Raw genomic sequence first — 25,023 nt, 5'->3', positions numbered from 1 at the left:
AAATTAATGAATTCAAAGACAAAGTCACCAAAGATATGGACATAATGAGAAAAGAGATAGCAGAGCTCAAGGAAATGGAAAAGTTAGTTGAAGAGCTCCAAAATACAGTAGACTCCCTCAGTAATTGAGTTGACCAGGCAGAAGAAAAGACTTCTGAAACTGAAGACAGAGCTTTTGAATGCTCCCAAACGCTCAAAGAGGCAGACAAATGGAGAGCAAAAACTGATCATTTCGTGAGAGAGTTGTGGGATCACTCCAAAAGATCAAACATTAATCTTACAGGAATTCCCGAAGGAGAAGAGGATGGTCCTAAAGGTACAGATGCTCTATTCCAAGCAATTTTGGAGGAGAATTTCCCAAGCATTGCAAGGATACAGAAATTCAGTTAGTAGACAGTTTCAGAAACCCAGAAAGACTCAATCCAAATAAAGCTCTCTAGACTTACACACACTGTGATTAACTTTGCCAAAGTTAAGATGAAGGAGAAAATTCCACAAGCAGCCAGATATAAGTAAAGCATCACCTACAAAAGGAGAAATATCAGAATGACTGTATATCTCTCAGCCAAATCATTTCAAGCCAGAAGAAGATGGTCACTGGCCTTCAAGCTTCTAAAACAAAACAACTTTCAGCCCAGGATCCTGTATCCAGCTAAAGTGAGTTTCATTTGTGATGGAGAAACAAAATACTTTAATGACATATACATCTTGAATGAATTTGCCATAACTAAACCAGCTCTCCAAGATATTCTCAGACCCATCCTCCACAATGACAAGCATAATGCTCTACCACCAAAGTAAACTCACTCAGAAATTTTTGAACAAAACCCACCTTCCACAGTGGTGAAAGGATTAAAAATGTCCACTGAACATCTGAAAAACATAACACCCAAAACACAATCAGGCTTATCAATTCTCTCAATTAATGTGAATGGTTTAAATTGTCCTCTAAAGAGGCACAGGCTGGCTGACTGGATATATAAACTCAGACTGGATATCTGTTGTATACAAGAATCTCATCTTACCTTAAAGGATAAAAATAGACTCAGGGTGAAGGGTTGGACTTCTATAATACAGGAAAATAGAAACCAGAAAAAAGCAGGGGTTGCAATTTTAGTGACAGATACAATTGGCTTTAAACCCACAAAGATAAAGAAAGATAAGATGGTCACTACATATTTGTCAAGGGAAACAGCCAACATGAATAGATTTCAATAATTAACATTTATGCACCAAATTAGAATGCTCCTCAATTTATACAAGTTGATATCTTCCTGCACTATAATAGTTGGAGATTTTAACACCCCCTTTGACAGCTTTGTCTTTCTAATATTAGGAAATATTGGACTTAAACCTGACCCTAGAACAAATAGACTTACCAGACCTCTACAGAACATTTCATCCTAATAAAACTGAATATACATTCTTTTTATCAGGCCATGGATCATCCTCCAAAATTGATCATATCCTAGGACACAAGTCTAACCTCAGCAAATTTAAAAGAATAGAAATTATTCCTTATATCTTCTCGAACCACCATGAAATAAAAGTTTAACTCAACAGTAACAGGAATCTTCATATTCAAACAAAGTTATAGAAACCAATAATCATAGGCTGAATGATAGCTGGGTCAAAGATGAGATTAAGAAGGAAATCACCAAATTTTTGGAATAAAATGATAATTAAGACACAAATTATCAAAACCTGTGGGATATTGCAAAGGGAGTCCTAAGAGGGAAATTTATAGCATTGGAAGCCTTTATCAAGAAAACAGAGAGGAAGCCAACAAGTTACTGGATCATCTCAAGCAGCTGGAAATGGAAGAACTTTCCAGCCCCAAACCCAGCAGAAGAAAAGAAAGAATCAAAAATTAAGGCAGAATTAAATGAAATTGAAAACAAAATAATCGTGCAGATGAATAATGAAACAAAAAGTTGGTTTTTTGAAAAGATTAATACAATTGATAAACCTTTGGCCAACCTAAACAGAAACAGAAAAGTAAAATCTCTAATATTGTCAATCAGAAACAATAAAGGGGAAATAACAACAAATAACTCAGAAATTCAAAAACTCCTCAATGATTACTACAAAAAAACTCTATTCCCAGAAATGTGAAAATCTGAAGTAAATGGATGCCACTCTCCTAGACTCAACCAGAAAGAATTAGAAATCTTGAATAGACCTATATCAATCACTGAAATAGCATCAACAATACAAAATCTCCCAAAAAAACAAAAGTCTGGGACCAGATGGCTTCACGTCAAATTCTATCAGACCTTTCAAGAGGAACTAGTACCTACATTATATAACATTTTCCAAAGCATAGAAGAAGGAATACTTCCCAACACATTCTATGAAGCAAATATCACCCTGATACCCAAACCAGGCAAGGATCTAAGAAAGAAAGAAAATTATAGACAAACATCATTAATGAATATCGATGCAAAAATATTCAATAAGGTCTTAGCAAACAGAATTCAGCAACGCATCAAAAAAATTATACACCATGATCAAGTTGGTTTTATTCCAGGGTTACAGGATTGGTTCAAAGTATGCAAATCTATAAATGTAATACATCACATCAATAAAATAAAAACCAAAGACCATATGATTCTCTCAATTGATGCAGTAAAAGCTTTTGATAATATCTAGCATCCTTTCATGATCAGAACACTTAAGAAAATAAGCATAGAAGGGTTACTTCTTAAATTAATAGAGGCCATCTACAGCAAACCCACAGCCAACATCATATTGAATGGTGTAAAATTGAAAACATTTCCACTCAGATCAGGAATGAGGCAAGGATGCTCAGGGTCTCCACTGCTATTCAACATAGTGATGGAAGTCTTAGCCATCGCAATCAGGTAAGACAAGGCAATCAAGGGTATCCAAATAGGGTCAGAGGAGATCAAACTTACACTCTTCATAGATGATATGATTTTATACCTGGAAAACCCCAGGGACTCAACTACAAAATTCTTAAAAGTGATCAAGGAATGCAGCAGCAACTCAGGATACAAAATCTATACTTACAAATTAGTAGCTTTTATATATGCCAACAATAATCAAGCTGAAAATATACTCAAGGACTCTATTCCTTTTACAGTTGTGTCAAAGAAGATGAAATATCTGGGAATTTACCTAACAAAGGATGTGAAAGCTCTCTATAAAGAGAATTATGAAAATCTGAGGAAACAAATAGCTAAAGATATTAACAAATGGAAAAATATACCATTCTGATGGCTGGGAAGAATCATCATTGTTAAAATGTCCTTACTACCCAAAGCAATCTACAGATTTAATGAAATCCCTATTAAAGCACCATTGTCATACATTAAAGACCTTGAAAAAATAGTGCTTCATTTTATATGGAATCAGATAAAACCTCAAATAGCAAATACATTACTCAGAAGACAAATCAGAAGGTATTACATTACCAGACTATACTATAAATCTATAGTGATCAAAACAGCATAGTACTGGCACAAAAAGAGAGAGGTAGATTTATGGAACAGAATAGAGAACCAAGAGATGAACCCAGCTACTTATCATCATTTGATCTTTGACAAGCCAAACAAAAATATTCAGTGGGGGAAAGACTCCCTATTTAACAAATGGTGCTAGGTGAACTGGTTGGGGACCTGTAGAAGACTAAAACTGGAACTCCACCTGTCACCATTAACAAAAATTGATTCTCCCTGGATAAAATATTTAAACTTAAAACATGAAACTGTAAAAACACTAGTAGAGAGTGCAGGGAAAACACTTGAAGAAATCATCCTGGGAGAATATTTTATGAGGAGGATCTGCTGGGCAATTGAAGCAACACCAAAAATCCATTACTGGGATCTGATCAAACTAAAAAGCTTTTGCACAGCCACGAGCACGGTGAGTAAAGCAAACAGACAACCTTCAGAATGGGAGAAGATTTTTGTAGGTTATGCTTCCAACAAAGATCTGATAACTAGAATTCACAGAGAACTCAAACTAATCAATAAAAGAACAAATAACCCCATTTCTATGTGGGCAAGAGACTTGAACAGAAACTTCTCTGATGAAGACAGGCACATGGCCTACAAACACATGAAAAAATGCTCATCATCCTTCATCAGCAGAGAAATGCAAATCAAAACCACTTTGAGATATCATTTAACTCCAGTAAGATTATCCCGCATCGCAAAATCCCAAAACTACCATGTTTCCCCCAAAATAAGACTTACCCAAAAAATAAGCCATAGCAGGATTTCTATGTGTTTGTTAAATATAAGCCCTAACCTGATAAAAGCATATCTGCATAGCCATGCTATGCATTTTGGCGCGGAGCAGTAAGGAAGACTGGAATACCTTTTATCTGCCACAACTCCTTTCTCCAAACCGTTCACACTTACTTGGGGGGCAACCGCATCACTCCTTTCTCCTACCCATTTGTGCATGCGCGGGTGTGTGTGGGGTAACCGAGGTTGCAGGCATCCTAATGTGCACATGCGAATAGCTAGGGGAAAGGTGTTCACACATCACCAGCGCCAGCCCCACCAACAAGGTCGACTCCCCCTGTCAGGTTCCAGCCATCCTATGCACGCTGAGGCTTCAGCTGGAGACAGAGACATAGAGACTGGAGGTCTCCACAGTGAAAGTCTTAGTGAAATGAGGAGCAAGACGTGCTGCCTTTTTACCATATTGTGTGTCCCCAGGGGGAAGAAGGAAAGCTATGGCTGCTATTTTACTCAGCACCAGTCAAGTAACAGTCTGTGAGCCTCTCTCACCCCACAGAAACACCAGTAAAGCTGCTGCTCCCCAGTACCGACCAGCAACAGTCTGTGGGCCTCTCTCATCCCCCGCCAAACACCAGGGGGTAGGGGAAAAGCTTCAGCAAGCAGTCTGCTACTGAACCCAGAGAGATCATCCCAGCTCCACTGTGCAGCTTGGACCCAGTGCTCGCTGGATCCCAAATACGGTAAATAATTCAGCCCTTATACGTCAGCTTTGCTGGCCTATCTCTGCTTTTTCTGAGTATCTGTACCCCCAGACATGATGAGTGCAAAAAGAAGGAGCTATTCTGTTTAGTACAAGAAAGGAATTGTCGAGGACTCCCAGGGCAAGAATCTTACGGCTTTCTGCAAAGAGAAGTTGGATATCCGAATGGTCCGAAAACGGCGGGCAGAACATGATAACCTCAGTCTACATGTGGACAGAGGAAATGCTAAGAAGCACAAGTGTGGTTCAGGTCGGCAACCTTTATTTCCTGAGCTGGAAAACATAATCTGTGAATAGATTGCTGACAGGAGAGCAAAGGCTTTGGTTGTGCACAGGGCTGAGATTCAAGCATTTGCCCTTGCAATGGCACCATGGTTTGAAATATCCCCAGAATTCAAAGCATCACAACACTGGCTGGATGGCTTCCTTCAGCAATATGAACTGTCTCTAAGAAAATCAACAACGCTGTCTAAGTTGGAAGATGCAGAAGTTATTAAGTGAGCACTTGCATTCAACTCCTTTGTTGATGGCATGGACTTTTCTAAATACCAGCCTTGCAACATGGTTGCTATGGATGAAACTGCAGTGTTTATGGGTCAAGGAACCCGAACAACAGTTGAACAGAGGGGTGCCTCCTCAATCTACGTTCCCTCCACTGGTCATGAAAGTTCGCGTTGTTACCTGTATTTTGGCCATTCGTCTAGATGGAAAGAAAGCTACACCTCTTATCATCACTAAGGGCAAGAAAGATAAGATTGAACGTGTTTCTGGCATTTATGTTCTTGAAACAGAAAAAGCCTGTTGCACACAAGCAGTTATAAGGAAGTGGCTTGATTTAATGCTGCCACTTGTTTTGCGAGATGGCCAAAGAGGTCTGTTAGTCTGGGATTCAGCCAGCACTCACCGTGCTAAAGACATGAAGAACTTCCTTGCAGAGAGAAAAATAGATCAAATAATGATTACCTCAGGAATGACTGCCTATCTGCAGACTCTTGATATTGCAATAAATAAGCCATTCAAAGACCATTTGTGTATGGAAATTAACAACTACATTGAAAATAGGATGACAAGAAATCAGCATGGAAACTTTGTGAAGCCTAGTCTGTAAGAGGTCATGACTTGGATGATGAATTCATGGAATAAAATCACTGACCGTGTTGTTGCCAATGCACTCCAAGCAGGTTACATGGATAAGAGCTGCTCATTTAATGAGAGCACTATTGCTCGACATGAAAGATTGGGGCCAATGGTTCTCATGATATTTTCTTTCTTTTTTTTTATTTATTATAGCATAACTGTGTACATTAATGCAATTATGGGATACAGTGTGCTGTTTTCATACACAGTTTGAAATACTCTCATCAAACTGGTTAACATAACCTTCATATCATTTTCTTAGTTATTGAGTTAAAACGTTCATGCTGTACTTTTAGAAAGATTCACTTGTACCCTTGTAAGGTAAACCATAGAGGTGACCCCACCAATCTCCCTCCCTCCCCCAATCCACCCCCTTTACTTCCCCCTCCCACCCCCTTCCCATATTCTAAGGCTATAATTAGGTTATGACATTCCTGTAAAAGCTATGAATTAGTTTCAAAGTAGGGCTGTGTACATTGGATACTTTTTCTTCCATTCTTGAGATACTTTGCTAAGAAGAACATTTTCCAATTCCATCCATATGAACATGAAGGAGGTAAAGGCTCCATCCTTCTTTAGGGCTGCCTAGTATTCCATGGTGTATGTGTACCACAATTTATTGATCCATTCATGGGTCAACGGGCATTTGGGCTTCTTCCATAACCTAGAAATTATGAATTGGGCTGCAATAAACATTCTGATACAGATATCTTTGTTGTAATTCGATTTTTGGTCTTCTGGATATATACCTAATAAAGGAATTTCAGGATCAAATGGCAGGTCTATTTTTAGTTCTCTCAGTGTTCTCCAGATGTCTTTACAAAAGGAACGAATTAATTTGCATTCCCACCAGCAGTGCAGAAGTGTTCCCTTTTCTCCACATCCACGCCAACATCTCTGGTTTTGGGATTTTGTGATATGGGCTAATCTTACTGGGGTTAGATGGTACTTCATAGTAGTTTTGATTTGCATTTCTCTGATGATTAAGGATGGAGAGCATTTTTTCATATATCTGTAGGCCATGCGCCTCTCTTCTTTAGAGAAATTTCTATTCAAGTCCCTTGCCCACCCTGAGATGGGGGGGCCAATGGTTCTAAAGGAAATGGAGTTTTAAGAAATTCAGGATGGAGTTCCAGGTCTGGTTATGACAATGTTCCAGAAGAAGATGACTTAACTGTATTTGAATAAATGTAGATTGTTGTATTATACTTAATAAAAACAAGACATCCCCTGAAAATAAGCCCTAGTGTGCCTTCTTGAGAAAAAAATAAATATACCACATTGTCTTATTTTCGGGGAAACACAGTACAAATGGCATAGATGTGGAGAGAAGGGAACAGTTCTACATTGCTAGTGAGAATGCAAGCTAATACAATCTTTTTAGAAAAAAGTTTGGAGAATACTCAAGAAACTAAAAGTAGGCCTACTGTTCAATCCTGCAGTTCATCTACTAGGTGTATACCCAGATGATCAAAAATTATTTTACAACAAAGACATTTGTACCAGAATGTTTATTGCAGCCTAATTCATAATTGCCAAGAAATAGAAATAGTGCAAGTGCCCATTGACCCATGAATGGTAACAAAATTTTTTAAAATTAAATCATAGCTGTGTATATCAATGCAATAATGGGGTACAATGTGCCAGTTTTATATACAATTTGAAATATTTTCATCAAACTGGTTAACAGAGCCTTCATGGCATTTTCTTAGTTATTGTGTCAAGACATTTATATTCTACATTTAGTAAATTTCACATGTACCTTTGTAAGATGCACCATAGATGTGGTCCCACTGATTACCCTCCCTTTATCCATCCTCTCCCCTCCCTTCTCCTCCTTCTCCCCTTTCCCATATTCTTGGGCTATAATTCGATTATAGATTTCATAATAAAACTATAAATTGGTTTTGTAGTAGGGCTGAGTACATTGGATACTTTTTCTTCCATTCATGAGATACTTTGCAAAGAATATGTTCCAGCTTCATCCTTGTAAACATGTAAGAGGTAAAGTCTCCATCTTTCTTTAAGGCTGCATAATATTCCATGGCGTACATGTACCACAATTTATTAATCCATTCATGGGTCAATGAGTACAACAAATTGTGGTATATGTACACCATGGAATACTATGCAGCCATAAAAAAGATGGAAACTTCACATCTTTTATGTTTATCTGGATGGAGCTGGAACATATTCTTCTTAGCAAAGTATCTCAAGAATGGAAAAAAAGGTATCCAGTGTACTTGATACTACTATGAAATCAATATATAATTACCTACACATTCATATGAATAGTAAAACATAACTATAGTCGAGAGAGTAGAAGGGAAGAGAAGAGAGAGGGGAGGGGAAAGGGAAGGTTGGAGGAGGGAGGATTTTGGGGGGAAACCTCACCTCATGTGCATGATGCAATGGTACATTTTAAAACTATTAAGAAAAGAGTATAATTGTGATGGATGTGTTAACTTAATTCAGTGTAAGCATTTCACATTGTATATCAAATCAGTACACTGAACCCCATAAATGCATCAATGTACACAGTTAGGATTTAATAAAAACAAAACAAAACAAAAAAAGTAAGAGAACTAGAAAATCACAAAACTTTTTCAAATTTATGCACATGAAATTAAATATCCATGGGTTAAAAGGAAAATTAGAATATATTTTATGCTGAGTAATAATGACATCAAAGTTTGTAGGGTGCAGCTAAAGTAGAGCTCAGAGGGAAATATATCCTCTAAATGCAAACATTAGAAAAAGAGAAAAATCAGAGGGTGCAAGGGGAAACTGGAAGGAAGAAGAGGTGGCAGCACCAGCCTTCCTCGGCTGGAGGTGAGACCCTTGCCCTGGCCATGGCGGGACGGCCATGCCATCACTGCAGCACCTGAGGGGCCCAGTGTGTTTGGGGCCCCCTGGCAGGGCTGTATCGCAGCCCTCCAGACCAAGGGATGCAATTACTTCACAGGATCCACTGAACATAAGATGTTGCTACAAAATTTACCTTGTGTATTTTTCTCTTTCACTTAAGAGCTGCACAATTGTAGATTTGAGGAGGATGTCTGCAGACTGTGTTGAAAAACTCTGAAGAACCTAATTAACACACAATGACCTAAAAGTGATTCTAAGTCTAGAACAAGATATTACTCCTTAACAGCTGTGGTTAGTCTTGGTTCTGAATGCTGCAGATAACAGCAAGTAGAGTCTCTGTATTTCTGAAGTTGTTTGACCTTCCATCACTAACCCGGGCTTTTCTAATCTGTTCTGGGAGATATTAATGGAATAAAGTCATGTCTACTCAGGATGAGAGGCAGATCAATACTAAATATGCTGTGTCCTTGCTGGAACAGTTAAAACTGTTTTATGAACAGCAGTTATTTACTGACAGTGTTCATTGTTGAGGGCACTGAATTCCCATGTCATAAGATGGTTCTTGTGACATGTAGCTCTTATTTCAAGGCCATGTTCATGAGTGGACTAAGTGAAAGCAAACAGACACATGTACATCTGAGGAATGTGGATGCTGCGACCTTACAGATAACAATAACTTAGGCATACATGAGTAACTTGGCAATGAATCACAGCACTGTAGAACAGCTTTATGAAACAGCTCGTGTCCTACAGGATCTGCTTTCAGGCACTAAGAAAGATAAGACATCAGTTTGAACATAACCCCTACCAGATTACCATGAATTCTGCTAAAATTGAATGAAGAACGAATAGCAAATTTATAATGAAGTTGGGCTGGAGAATGGTGAAATCACTGACACTTTATGAAAAGTTTATAGGGACAATGCCCCCAAAGAAACCACCAGTTTACAAATGGATAACTAACATTAAGAAGGGATGAGACCAAGCTGAAGATGAAGCCTGCAGTGGCAGACTGTCCACATTAGTTTTCGAAGAAAAATTAATCTTGTTCTTGCCCTAACTGAAGAGTACCAATAATTAACAGTATAAACAACAGCCAACACCATAGATATCTCAACTGGTTCAGCTTACACAGTTCTGACTGAAAAGTTAAAGTTGGCAAAACTTTCCAACTGTTGGTTGTCAAAACTGTTTTTGTTTCCTTTTTTTCTGGAACTATTATCTTTCTAACTGATGGCTGCCAAAGCTGTTAGTGATGGAACTAAATAGTGGTGATGATTGTACAGCTTTGTGAAATACCATAAGGTACTGACTACAGTCACGCGTCACCTAATGACAGAAATATATCCTGAGATGGGCACTGTACTGAATACTGTAGGCAGCTGTAATACAATGGTGTTTATGTATCTATACATAGAAAAAGTAGAGTAAAATGTGGAATCATAATGTTATGGGACCACTGTCATATATATAGTTCGTTGTATATCATGACATGGTTCATGACTACGCTTAATTATTTCAGAAAATATGGCAATTATGAGACAAATAAGTTTATTTTTTTTTTTTTTTTGCGACAGAGCCTCAAGCTGTCCCCCTGGGTAGAGTATCATGGCATCACAGCTCACAGCAACCTCCAATTCCTGGGCTCAAGGGAGTCTCCTGCCTCCGCCTCCCAAGTAGCTTGGATCACAGGCGCCCGCCACAATGCCTGGCTATTTTTTTTTTTTTTTTTTTTTGGCTGCAGCCCCTTTTTTTTGGGGGGCCCGGGCTGGATTCAAACCCGCCACCTCAGGTGTATGTGGCTGGCACCTTAGCCACTTGAGCCACAGGCACCGAGCCAAGAGACAAATAAGTTTAAATACTGATTTGCTGCTTAATAATATTAAGAAATCATCATTTTTAAGGTTTATAACATTTAAGCCATTTTTATCTTTCAAAAATACTTTTAAAATATTTATATTTGAAATATGATGCTGGGATTTGCTTCAAAAATAATATGGGATAGTGGGAAAATCATTCTGCAGCTATCAAAGTAAGGATTGAATTAGGCAAGAATCATCAGTGGGTGCTGTGATCATTGTAAAATATGTCAGCAAATTCTTTGATAATTCTCCCTTCCAGAGATGGAATTAAAAAAAAAAAAAAAGAAGAAGCTGAAGCTTAATTCTCCCCTTGTATGTGGGCCGAACTCAATTACTCACATCTGATGAGTAGAATACAGTAGAAGTGAGTGTGTGTGACTTCCATGGCGAGATTACTGGAGGCCCTGCCCTCTCCTCATTCCTTGTCTAGGATCCCTAGCTCTAGGGGCCTCATGTCATGAGGACACTCCAGCAGCTGTCTGGAGAATCCCATGTGATTTGGAACTGAGGCCTTCTCAGCCCCAGCACTCACCTGCCAGGCACGTGGATAAACCGTTGGAAGTGGATTCTCTAGACCCAGGCAAGCCTTCAGATGACCACAACTTCACAGCCACCATCTAAATGCAACCTCTTGAGACACCCAGAACCAGAACCACCCAGCCAAGCCACTGTCAAATCCTGAACCAAAAGGATTATTTGAGATTATGAATATTTTTTTTCAAGTTGCTAAGAGTTGGTATAATAGCAATGGGTAAATAAATATAGACACTGAATCTAAAAAGAAAAAAAACAGAAGTCAATTTAACAAGTCTCTTCACAAGAATATAGAAAAAAGTAAGCAAATTAAACTCAAAGAAAGTAAAAGGAAGAAAATAGTAAGATAAAATCAGAAGTCAATGAATAGTAAGATAGAGAAAATAAGCAAAGCCAGATAGCACAACAAAGTGACTTTAATCAACAGTAATTTAGGGTATACTTTAAAATAACTAAAAGTAGAATTGGAATGTTCCTAACACAAAGAAATGATAAATATCTAAGGTGATGGGTGCCCCAATTTCCTGATTTGATTATTTCACATTGTATGTCTATACTAAAACGTCACATGTACCCTGTAAAGATAGACAACTGTTAGGTACCCCTAATAATTAAATTTTTTAAGGTCTAAAAAAAAAATGAAAACAAACAAACAAAGCCAGTAGTTCTCTGAATAGATTAGTAAACCTCTAGCAAGACTGATATATCCAATGGGCAATAAACACATACAAATGTACTTAACATGGTTAGTCATGAGGAAATACAGATTAAAACTACAATGATTGGACCAAGCATGGTGGCTCATGCTTGTAATTCCAGCACCCTGGGAGGCCTAAGTGACAGGAAGGATTACTTGAGACCAGCCCGGGCAACCTAGCTAGACCCTGTCTCTCCAAAAATAAAATCATTAATCAGGCATGGTGGCCTGCCCTATAATCCCTGCTACTCAGCAAGCTGAGGCAGGAGGATTACTTGAGCCCGGGAGTTCAAGGCTACAGTAAGCTACAACCATGCCACTGGATTCCAAAAAAAAAAACAACTACAATGAGAATGGTATTCATCAGAATACCTAAATACCATTCATCAGAATGGCTAACATGAAAAGGTACTGACAATACCAACTGTTAATAAGGATGTGGAGCAACCAGAATCCTCATATATTGCTGATGGGTAGTACGTTGTTATGGAATTTTTGGGTTTTTTTGAGATAAAGTCTCATCTTTACTCCATCACCCTAGGTAGAGTGACATGGTGTTATAGCTCACAGCAACCTCAAACTCTTGGGCTCAAGTGATCCTCTTGCCTCCACCTTCTGAGTAGCTGGAAGTACAGGTGCCCACCACTACACCCAGCTAGTTTTTCTGTTTTTAATAGACATGGGGTCTCACTCTTACTCAAGCTGGTCTCAAACTCCTGAGCTCAGGCAATCCACCTGCTTCAGCCTCTCAGAGTACTAGGATTATAGGGATGAGCCACCGCACCCAGCCTGTTACAGAAATTTTGAAAAAACATACTGGCAGTTATTAATACAGCTAATTATAGATGCTTCTTGACTGATGAATGATGGGGTGACACCAGATAAACCCATTATATGTTGAAAATATTATAAGTTGAAAATGCATTTAATACACTTAACTGCTGAACATTGTAGCTTGGCTTAGCCTACACTATGGAGAATTCATTGGTTGTGTTTGTTTGTTTGTTTGTTTTGTTTTTTTGTAACAGAGTCTCATTATGTCCCCCTCGGTAGAGTGCTATAGTATCACACAGTTCACAGCAACCTTAAACTCTAGGGCTTAAGTGATTTGTTGCCTCAGCCTCCCAAGTAGCTGGGTCCACAGGTACCCGCCACATGTCCAGCTATTTTTCTGTTGTAGTTGTCGTTGTTTAGCAGGCCTGGACCAGGTTCGAACCCCGGTGGTTATGGCTGGAACCCTAAGCATTGTGCTACAGGCACTGAGCCAAGGAGTATTAGTTGTTTACACTTGTGATCACATGATGATTGGAGGCTGCCATTTGCTCCTGCTGCCCATGTTGCAAATAAATAGCAGATGGTATATCACTTGCTTGGGAAAAGATCAAAATTCAAAATTTGAAGAATGATATCTACTGAATGTATATGGCTTTCACACCATTATAAGTCAAAAAATTGTAAGTCATACCATTGTTAAGTTGGGGACACCTGTATACAAACATCTCATGATCACTCATATCCCATTCCTGGGTATGTAACAAAGAGAAATGAATGCTATAACCTACCAAAAGAAGCATTTTTATTTATAATAACTCAAAATGAGAAACATATCAAAATTCCAAAAATAATAGAGTTGATGAATAAATTGTGGTATATGATGGATTACTAGATAGCAACGAAAAGTAACTTGGTACTATCTGCAGCTACACGGATGAATTTGACAGATTAGTTACAGATTCATGCTGAGCAAAAGAAGCCAAGCATAAAAGGGTACAATGTGTTTGTAAAAATTCATGTACTTAAAATTTGACCACTTCAGTGAGGAAAAATATTTATATATATATGTATGTGTGTAGTGTCATGTTTCTAATATGAAAAAATGTTTTTTTAAACAGGATATTACGCTTCATACTTGAATTCATATACTTTTTTTTTTTTTTTTTTTGCAGTTTTTTGGCTGGGGCCAGGTATATGGGGCCAGGGCCCTACTCTTTTGAGCCACAGGCACACCCTAATTCATATACATTTTACTCTACAGAAAATTATTCTGCAAAGTTAATGTCATTTTTCAGGCATTGTAGATGGAACAATTTAGGATAATATCTGTTTTCTCTACCTAACATATTAGTATCAAGAAGGTTGAATTGTTTTCTGATAAAGAACCAAGAATCTTTTTTCTACTTTTCATTTTGGTGAAGAGCACTAAAATTTAGAAGACCTATTATATACAATTCTTACAGAATATTAAACATAGATTTTTGATTTAATAAAAGCTAGTTAGGAAAGGTCATCTGAACTTAGGTTAATTAGTCACTACTTTTCCTGTGAATTTGCCTGTAAAATAATACTTCATATGTAAATTATATATTTCAGTTGATTTAAAACTTTTGTTTTATGAATAATAAATTATTTGGCATTTAAATTTTTACATTGCATAGAAAGGAAATACTTTGGTATCACTTTTTCTGTTATTATATAAGCTGTTTTAGTTGTTGATAATCCTAAGAAATTATGTCCTTAGATCTTAAAATATTTTCTAATTTAAAATTAATTATTTGAGTTCTGTTTACTAGAATTATTTCATGAATAATCAATATTTGGCAACTATTTTTAAATAATATAGTGAGAAATAGTTAATTGATACATACAGAACATTGAGGTGTAATGTATTTTCTTACAGGCAGAGCTTCTAGATGCTGCTGCTGGTGTTTATGTGCGATTCAGATTAGGTGGAGTAAGTACAGATGAATCATTAGTAGCTTTAAAGCATATTTACATGAGATTTAAACGATAGAATTTTAAAATCATAAACTATTTTTATAATTAAATTACAATTGTCCTTTGAATTTTTACATCTGCAGGTTAAATTTCCCCCTGGTATATACTATAAAATTTTTACTCACAGACACATTGAAGATCTGTGTGCTAACAGTCCTAGAGATTATACAAAACTACCAGCAAAAAGTATATCTCGTAACAGAAGCAATCATCTTCAGGAAGAGGATCATAGTGGCTGGTATCATCGGATAGAAAACAATGGCTGGAGGCCTGTTTCTGATAGAGTAAGAAAAGAGAAATACTATTTTTTAATCTCATACATTTAGAAATTTATTTATCTTTTTGAGAATTAATTTTTAAATTAAAAAATAATAAATCCTAATAATTTAATTGATAAAATTTGCTTAAATTTATTACTCTGAGGTTACTAATAATGCTTCAGTGTACAACAATTTATCTTTGTTTTTGTACATTTACTTGTATAATACTTTTACTAGTCAGCTTTGAATCCATGCCATATTTAGATACTCTCTAGTACTCAGCAGATTATAGAATGTAGTATGTTGCATATAGTATGAAAAGTGATAACAATCAAGGTGTGAATTCACTCATTCATTAACAAACTTCATTTCATACCAATCATATTTCAAGCGTTGCTCTAGGTGCTGGGGGTACAGTGGTAAAAAAGTCATAGTCCTTTCCTTCAAAGATCTTGCTTTTCAATTAGGGAGACAGTTAAGTGTCTCAGTACACTGCAGTAAATACGGTAAGTGTATAGGTCCAAATACATAAGGACTAACAAACTGTCCTCCTTGTTATCTAGTGTGTATATGGCAGGGGAGGAGGATGAATTAGAAGTGGAAAAATAGGCAGTCAGTTAGGAGAAGGTTTCCTAAAGAGGAAAGTCTTAGGGCTTGAAAGAGAGAGTTCTGTGTTCCTGGAAGATGTCTGTGCCTCTAATTTGAGGATTAGAGCCATCAAAGTCCAACAGCACTAAGAGTTGGTCAAATCTGTTCATGTGAGATGATGAGACACTTTTAGAAGAAATTTACTTAACCATTTTACAATATGCTTACTTATTAAGTACACTTGAATTTTGTCAGTCTTTCTATAGCATGCAGTTCTTAAAGTACAGCATACTACTCACCTATCACTTAATTAAAAATATCTTAAAAGAGCCTGTCCTTCCATCTGTTCTATCTTGGCTTATTCCTACTGAGCCCCCAGAAGTTCTTGTCTATAACCAGATACACTCAGAATCAATATTTCAACATTTGATATATTCCTTCTCATTTCACAATAGTTTTGGAGATCTACTGACAGTGTAGAAGTGGAAAATAAAAAAGAAAGCGAATTTCATTTCTCTAAACTGAAGAGAAGGGAAGATTTGGAAAAGAAAAGAAAAATTAGAAAAATAGAATGGATGAAGCAAATGTAAGTTGACTAAGTACTTAGATTTAATAAATAATTATTAATATATAATATTTTATAAAAAACATATTTGTAGAACTTATATTACTTGATTTCAAGACTTCTAACACTACGATAATGGCAACGTTGTTGTTAAATTAAACGGGAATTTAATTGGGGAAAAATAGTCTTTTTAACAAACTGGATATTCAAATGCAGAAAAATGAACCTTGACTGTTATACCTGAAGTAACATTAACTCAAAAGAGATCACAGACCTAAATATAAGAGCAAAACCATAAGGCATCTAAAAGTAACCAAAGGAGAAAATCTTAGTGACCTTAGTTCTTGCAAAGATTTCTTTTTTTTAATTTTTTATTTCAAAATATTAAGGGGTTACAAAAATTTTTGTTACACGATAGCTTTTATAATGCTTAAGTCAGGGCTATTAGTGTACCCATCCCCCAAATAGTGTTCATTGTACCTGTTAGTTTAGGTTTTTACCTCTCCCTTCCTCCCCTCTCACCTTCCTGATTGCTTATGATTTTTACATTTCTTCTTGTCTGTGTACACCCATTGGTTAGTTCCAAATTATTAGAGAGTCCATTCCTAAGATGCTTCACTTAAGATAATGGTCTCCAGTTCCATCCAAATTGCTGAAAAAGACATTAATTCATTTCTTTTTATGTCTGTATTCTGTGATATGTATATACACCACATTTTGTTAATGCACTCATGAATTGATGTTCATTTAGGTTCATTCCACAGCTTTGCAATTGTACTGCAAAAAAACATAAAAGTGTAGGTGCCATTTTGCTAAAATGACTTCTTTTCCTTTGGGTAGATATCCAGTAGTAGATTACTGGGTCAAATGGTAAGTCTGTATTTCTTTGAGGAATCTCTATATCGTTCTCCTCTCATAGAGGTTTTACTAATTTGTAGTCTCACCAACAGTGTATAAGCCTTCCTTTCTCTTGCAAAGATTTCTTAAATGGGGCGCTGAACTATTTGATCACTTGATCATTTATTTACTTAGTACATGTTTTCTTACTATTATGTTCAGAAAACAGAGTAGAGAATGGAAGATTGTGAGTTCCAAGAGGGAATTTCACCACTGTACAAACATAACACTTTGTAAATGGTGGACACTCAACAGATATTAATTAAATAAATGAGTAAGTGAATGAAAAACCATAGAAAATTGGTAAATCATGCTTTCTTATAAGTTTTGCTGCTACTAAGCTATAAACCAAGAGTTGTGCTCCTGCTTCTGCAAAATGCATTTGCTCTCATGGATCATTATCCATTTAAAGTCTGATCAAACAGAAACCTCATGAAGGCAGGGATGTATCTTCTTGCTGTCACATTCTTACCACACATATTGTGTGAGCCTTCTTTTATTGAATGCTTGCTATGTGCCATTCACTGTCCTAAATGGTGTCCATGGCTTTACACTTCTAAATCTCTTGAGAACACTAGGAGGAAGTAATATTATGATAACCATTTTAGGGAAGTTTCCTAAGGCCAGGAAAGGCTGGGTTATATGGCTTGTAAATCACACCAAGATTCACATCCAGGTAATACGATACCAGAGTTCTGCTCGGTACCACCACTATGCTGCTTCCTAATCCATGAGTGTTGAATTAATAAATGAATGTAATTTCAGAAAACATTAAGCATTAAAATGGCTATAGTACAGATCTTTAAACTGAATAACCAAAAAAAAAAAAAAGTGCTGTGATCTTTATGATTGATTATAAAGTGATCTTTATTTCTGATCACTATCTTTACTCCCTCAGCTCATGTTTGGTGGAGTATATGCTTAGATTAATACAAAACACACAGTCTCCAGAAGGAGGCTGAACTTAACAATCAGGTCTGACTACTGGCTCTGATACATATTTACCACCTATATGATCTTGAACAATTTTTTAAACTTCTCCAAGTCTCAGGTTCTTTATAAAACAAAGGGGCATAAAAATAGCTGCCACATATGATGAATTTTTTAAAGAGAATTAAGCAAGATAATGTGTGAAAAGTGCCTGGCACTAAGAAAATGTCAACACCTGTCATCCCTTTAACTCTTCCTTCCTTTTGCTTTCCTACTTTTTCCCACTTTCCATCCCTCTTCCTACCTGCCATGAGCCTTGTAACTTTAAGTCACTAAAATCCTCCAGGATTTATTTTGCCATCTGTAAAATGAGCGGGTTATTGATTTCTAAGATCCTTTCTACTCTACAACTCTGTGATTCGGTGACCTAATAACTTAGTTTTCCTTTGTATCATAAAAATGCTACTTATTAAAGGTGGATTTGAAATGGGCCTGTCTGGTTAGTGTGGTCACTTAAGTTGGTTCCCCTACCCACCCCCAAATATCTCATCACATAGATCTTGGTTTTAAATACATCTGAGTTATATAAGATGAAAGCTTGATTCAATGTATAAATAGTTTTAGTATGTAAATAGCAACAGTACCAATTGCATCTACTTATAATCACCTGTTCTAAAGGATTTATGTCTTTCTTTCTTTTCTTTATTTAGGTACTATGCAGGAAGCCTGCAGGCTAAGTCCAGAGATCTTAAAACTCTAGGCTTCATTCACACAGCAACAAAAGGGCTAATAAGAGCTATTGAAGATGGTGGGATAGATTCTGTGATGGAATGGGAAGTGGACGAATTGCTGAACTGGACGAATACCCTGAACTTTGATGAGTAAATATATGTTGCTATTCTTGGGAAACAAGGGAGTCATTATATATTTTTTCTATCTAACATTTCCCATTTCCATGTTGAATCTTGGGGCCAGAAATATAATCTTCAAAAAAAAAAACAAAAAACCAAAAAACCAACCCCTATGTAGTTATTATTTGTCCAGAAAGAAAAAAAGAATAAATGAGGGTTATAAAAGGAATGATCCAAAAATAACAAACAGAAAATTAGACATAGATGTTCTTCTTTATTTTCAGACTTTATTCTCATGCCTTATTCTCTGCTTAGCTTCTTACTTTGGGGCTTAGAAACAAGTCTAAGAACATGAAATTAATAACACAAACAATTTCCTCACTCTATATTTTTCTGTGTGAAAGACTAAAAAGTTATAATTTCTCAGTGATGATCTATAGCCCTTGAGAAACAGTTTTAGGATTTTTGGGGGTGGTGGAAATTGAAATAGATATATACAATGAGATACCACTTTATTTCTACTAAGATGGCTATAACTAAAAAAATGATAACAAATATTAACAATATGGAGAAATTGGAACCCTTACACATTGTTAATGGGACTGTGCAATGGTGCAGCCACTTTGGAAAACAATCTGGCAATTTCTCAAATGGTTGCCATATGGCCCAGTAATACCACTCCTACATATATACCCAAGAGAAATGAAGACATACGTTCATACAAAAATTTGTGCATGAATATTTATAGCAACATTATTCATGATAATAAAAAAGTAGAAAAAAACAACCCAAATGTTCATCAACTGATGAATGAATAAAATGTGGTTTGTCCATACAGTGGAATTATTCAGCAATACAAAGAAATAATGTTCAGATACATGCCAGAAGTATTAGATAGTGATAAATAAATTAATTAATACTTCACTATTATGCTAAGTGAAAGAAGCTAACCACAGAGCATCATGAATTATATGATCCCATTTATATGAAATATCTACAGCAAGCAAATCTATAGAGGCATAAAGTAGATTAGTACTAGCCTATGGCTCGGGATTTAATTGAGGGGATTGGGTGGTGATAGCTATGGGGCATGGGCTTAATTTTGAAGTAATGAAAATGATTTAAAATTGATTATGGTAATAGACATGCAACTCTGTGAATATACTAAAAGCCAGAGGATTACATGCTTTTAAGGGGTGAATTGTGTATGAATTATATCTTAATAAAGCTCTTAAACACATTCAATATTTACTCAACTAAGTAATAAGGAGTATGGATACTGCATGGATGAAGAGACAAAAAAATTAAAATGAAGATGGTATAAGTAAAGAAAAGAAAATAAGAGAAATTAGGAAATTGGGAAAAAGGAGAGAAGAAAATGAGGTTGGTCACTGAACAATGGAACATGAAAATGAGAGGCCATAGGAAACAGAGAAGAGAATAATAATAAAAGGAAAGAGAAGAACAAAAAAAAGGGGAACAGCAATAAAAAAGGAAAATAAAAAAGAATAAAAGAAAAACAAAGATATTGATGAGGATATATTAGAAAATAAAAAGGGAAAGATAAATAAAGAACTAAGTTTCCATACATGCTCTAAAATATTTTTAAATTAAAAAAGACTGGTATGATTCAATAACCCCAATATTTTGTCCAGACCCTAGTATTGGGATTACCCATAAACAGCATTTCTGTAGTTTCTGGGACACTGAATAAATATACATGATGCTAAGAATGTAAGAAATGACATACAAACAAAAAAAAAAGGAGCTATAATGCCCTGCCTTTACTCCCTTTCCTAAGAGTAAAAATTGCTAGGTAGAGAAGAAAGTGGAAAAAAAAGAGAGAGGGAGGAGAGATACATTATTATGAGCATCTGAGGACAGGATAGAGAATTCTCTTAGCTTTTGAAATCCTGCTCTGCCTTTATACATTTGGCTACTTCACGAACAAGCCAGCAAGCTTTAGTGAAAGATTGCAAAAAATCTATTCCAATATTCTATATTATATCATTACTAGAATACAAAAAGAATAAAACCATTAAGTTCAAAGGGAAGAAATAAATAGGCATGTTAGTCTATATAAGACTTACCAACTATCATCTTCTGATATGAGGGTAAGTGGTAAAGAGCTTTAATGGCTTCCCTTTATGGGGAAAAAAAACCAGAATAAACCAATAAGACTTTTAAGTGGTTCCTTGTTTCTTTTTTTACATATACATGTGTTTATTAGGTTTCCACTTTTTGCCTTCACAAAATTAAAAAGGCTTAAAATTTAATAACAAGATTAGGACTAGAAACAAAAACCTCGTAAAAAACGAATGAAGATAAATACATTCAGGAAAGAAATAAGATGATTGCTGCATCGAAATATTAAGCAATAATAATAATAATGCAAAGAAAGTAACATTCACATTGTCAAATAAGAGTATGTCTATTATAGAATGCTTGACTCTGAGGTTCAGTATGGAGTCATCAGTTAACTTCTTATTTTTTTTTTCCAGAGTTTCAAAACATAGACAACTAATTTTTACAAATAAAAGTAAAAGATAATTTTTTATTTTTTTGAGACAGAGCCTCAAGCTGTCCCCCTGGATAGAGTGCTGTGACATCACAGCTCACAGCAACCTCCAACTCCTGGGCTCAAGTGAGTCTCCTGCCTCTGCCTCCCAAGTAGCTGCGACTATAGGCGTTCGCCACATCGCCCGGCTATTTTTTGGCTGCAGCCATCATTGTTGTTTGGCGGGCCCAGGCTGGATTCGAAGCCGCCAGCTCAGGTGTATGTGACTGGCACCTTAGCCACTTGAGCCACAGGCGCCAAGCCGTAAAAGATAATTTTAAAAAACAGATCATGCCAAATCTTATAGACAATAGAAAAAGAAGAAATACTTCAAAATCACTCTACTTAAACGAGATATACCTGATAATTAAAATTGAAGAAAATATATGATTATAAAGAGGAGATTACAAACATATTTCACTTATAAAGAAGGATGCAATATCCTAAACAACATATTAACAAGTTGAGTTAAAAATTGATGTTTAAGTGGCAGCACCTATGGCACAAAGGAGTAGGGTGCCAGCCCCATATACCAGAGGTGGCAGGTTGAAACCCAGCCACAGACCAAAAAAAAAAAAAAAAAATTAAGTAATGTACTTTGGTCAAAATTAAATCCAATTTATGTGAGAATTAGTCACTCTTTTCTTTTCTTCTTTTTCTTTTTTTCTTCTTTTCCTTTTCCTCACCCCCTCCCTCTTTCTCTGTCTTATCTCCCCTTCCCTCATGCCCCATCATGTCATTGTCATTAATTGTCCTCATATCAAAATTGAATACATAGGATCCATACTTCTCCATTCCTGTGATGCTTCACTAAGAATAATGTTTTCCACCTTCATCCAGGTTAGTAAAAATCTCCATTCTGCAAAATCTCCATTTTTTTAAATGGCTAAATAATATTCCATGGTATACATATACCACAGCTTACCAATCCATTCCTGGGTTGAAGGACATTTAGGCTGTTTCCACATTTTAGCGATTGTAAATTGGGCTGCACTAAACAGCCTAGTACAAGTGTCTTTATAATAAATTTTTTTTTTTCCTTCTGGATAGATGGATAATGGGATTGCAGGATCAAACAGGAGGTCTAGGTTGAGTTCTTTGAGGTTTCTCCATACTTCCTTCCAAAAAGGTGGTATTAGTCCCACCAGCAGTGCAAAAGTGTTCCTTTCTCTCCACATCAGCACCAGCATCTGCAGTTTTGAGATTTTGTGAAATAGGCCATTCTCGCTGGGGCTAGATGATATCTCAGGGTGGTTTTAATTTGCGTTTCTCTAATAATTAGGGATGATGAGCATTTTTTCATGTGTTTGCTAGCCATTCGTCTGTTGTCTTTACAGAAGATTCTATTCATCTCTCTTCCCCATTGAGGTATAGGATTGTTGGGTTTTTTTCTTGTGGATTAATTGAAGTTCTGTATAGATCCTGGTTATTAAGCTTTTGTCTGATTTAAAATATGCAAATACCCTTTCCCATTGTGTAGGTTGTCTATATCCTTTGGTTGTTGTCTCCTTGGCTCTACAGAAGCTTTTCGGTTTAATTAAATGCCATTTGTTTATTATTGCTGTTGTTGCTATTGCCGTGGCAGTCTTCCTTATAAAGTCTGTCCCCAGGCCAGTATCTTCCAGTTTTTCCTATTCTTTCTTGAGGATTTTTATCATTTCATGCCTTAAATTTAAGTCCTTTATCCATCTCAAATCAATTTTTGTGAGTAGAGAAAAGTGCGGGTCCAGTTTCAGTCTCTTACATATGGATATCCAGTTCTCTAAGCACCTTTATTGAATAGGGAGTCTTCCCCAGTTGATACTCTTGTTTGGTTTATCAAAGATTAGGTGGCTGTAAATTGTTGGTTTCATTTCCTGGTTTTCTATTCAATTCCAAATGTGTGTTTTGTGCCAGTACCATGCTATCTTGACCACTATGGCCTTGTAATACAGCCTAAAATCTGGTATGGTGATACTCCTGGCTTTGTTTTTATTACTAAGAACTGCCTTAGCTATACAGGGTTTTTTCTAGTTCCTTACAAAACACAATCATTTTTTCTAAGTCTCAAAAGTAGGATGTTGGTATTTTAATGGCATTGAATTAAATTCAACGTTGAATCGGTAAATTGCCCTGGGAAGTATAGACTTTTTAACAATGGTGATTCTTCCCAGCCATGAGCATGGTATATTCTTCCATTTGTTAATGTCCTCTGCTATTTCATTTCTTAGGGTTTTATAATTTTCTTTATAGAGATCCTTTACCTCTTTTGTTAGGTATATTCCTAAGTATTCCATTTTCTTTGGGTCTATGGTGAGGGGAGTTGTGTCCTTGATTAACCTCTTATCTTGGCTGTTATTGGCATATACAAAGGCAACTGACTTGTGGACATTGATTTTATGTCCTGAGACATTACTGTATTTTTTGATGACTTCCAAGAGTCTTGTTGTTGAGTCTTTAGGGTTCTCTAAGTATAAGATCATATTTTCAGCAAAAAGGGAGAGTTTGACCTCCTCTGCTCCCATTTGGATGCCCTTTATTTTCTTGTCTTGTCTAATTGTATTGACTAGAACTTCCAGCACTATGTTGAATAGTAATGCTGACAGAGGACAACATTGTCTGGTTCCAGTTCTAAGTAGAAAAGCTTTCAGTTTTACTCCATTCAATAAAATAGTAGCTGTGGGTTTGTCATAGATAGCTTTGATCAGTTTAAGAAATATGTCCCATATGCCTATACTCCTCAGTGTTCTAATTAGAAAAGGATGTAGGATTTTATCAAATACTTTTTCTGCATCTATTGAGAGGATCATATAGTCTTTAGTTTCGCTTCTGTTGAAACAGTGAATAACATTTATGGACTTCTATATATTAAACCAACCTTGTATCCCTGGGATGAAACCTACTTGATCATGATGAGTAAGCTATAATCCATTGGCTAAAATTTTGTTGAGAATTTTTCATCTATATTCATTAGTGAAATTGGTCTGAAATTCTCCATTTTAGTTGGGTCTTTTCCTGGTTTTGGTATCAGGGTGATGTTTGCTTAGTAGAATGTGTTGGGGAAGATTTCTTTCTCCTCAATTTTTTGGAATAATTTCTGCAGTATAGGAATAAACTCTTTTAGGGTTTGATAGAATTCTGGTGTGAAGCCATCCGGACCAGGGCTTTTTTTGTTGGCAGAGTTTTTATTGTTTCTGTGATCTCAGTCAGGAGATCTATTTCATCTGGGCTAAGTCTAGGGAGAAGGTGTGATTCCAAATATTGCTCCATTTCCTTCACACTATCAATTTCTGGGCATAGAATTTCTGGCAGTATTCAGAGATAACTCTTGTATCTCTGTGGCATGAGTTGTTACTTCCCCTTTATCATTTCTGGTTGAGATTACTAGAGATTTTACTTTTTTATTTCTATTTATTCTGGCCAAAGGCTTATCTATTTTATTTATTTTTTTTCAAAAAACCAACTCTTTGTTTCATTAATTTTCTGAATGATTCTTTTGTTTTCAATTTCATTAATCTCTGATTTAATTTTGGATATTTCTTTTTTTTTT

The 25,023-nt window shown here is 36.2% G+C and overlaps 1 protein-coding gene across 1 annotated transcript in view; it reads left to right on the top strand.

The window, feature by feature from the left end:
• The window catches only part of CUNH11orf65 (chromosome unknown C11orf65 homolog), an 83,927-nt gene that overhangs the window by 48,518 nt on the left and 10,386 nt on the right, over positions 1–25,023 (top strand). Inside the window, exons 4-7 of the mRNA XM_023516076.1 lie at positions 14,749–14,802; positions 14,930–15,130; positions 16,150–16,280; positions 18,797–18,967. Coding sequence (XP_023371844.1) covers positions 14,749–14,802; positions 14,930–15,130; positions 16,150–16,280; positions 18,797–18,967 — 557 coding nt within the window. The remainder of the gene's footprint in view (positions 1–14,748; positions 14,803–14,929; positions 15,131–16,149; positions 16,281–18,796; positions 18,968–25,023) is intronic.

This window comes from Otolemur garnettii, unplaced genomic scaffold (genome assembly GCF_000181295.1).
Source record: "Otolemur garnettii isolate 467f Iridium unplaced genomic scaffold, OtoGar3 scaffold00086, whole genome shotgun sequence".
In the NCBI taxonomy this organism is placed as follows: Eukaryota; Metazoa; Chordata; class Mammalia; order Primates; family Galagidae; genus Otolemur; species Otolemur garnettii.
The sequence above is the reverse complement of the archived record's forward strand: the minus strand, read 5'-3'. Positions and strand labels throughout refer to the sequence as shown.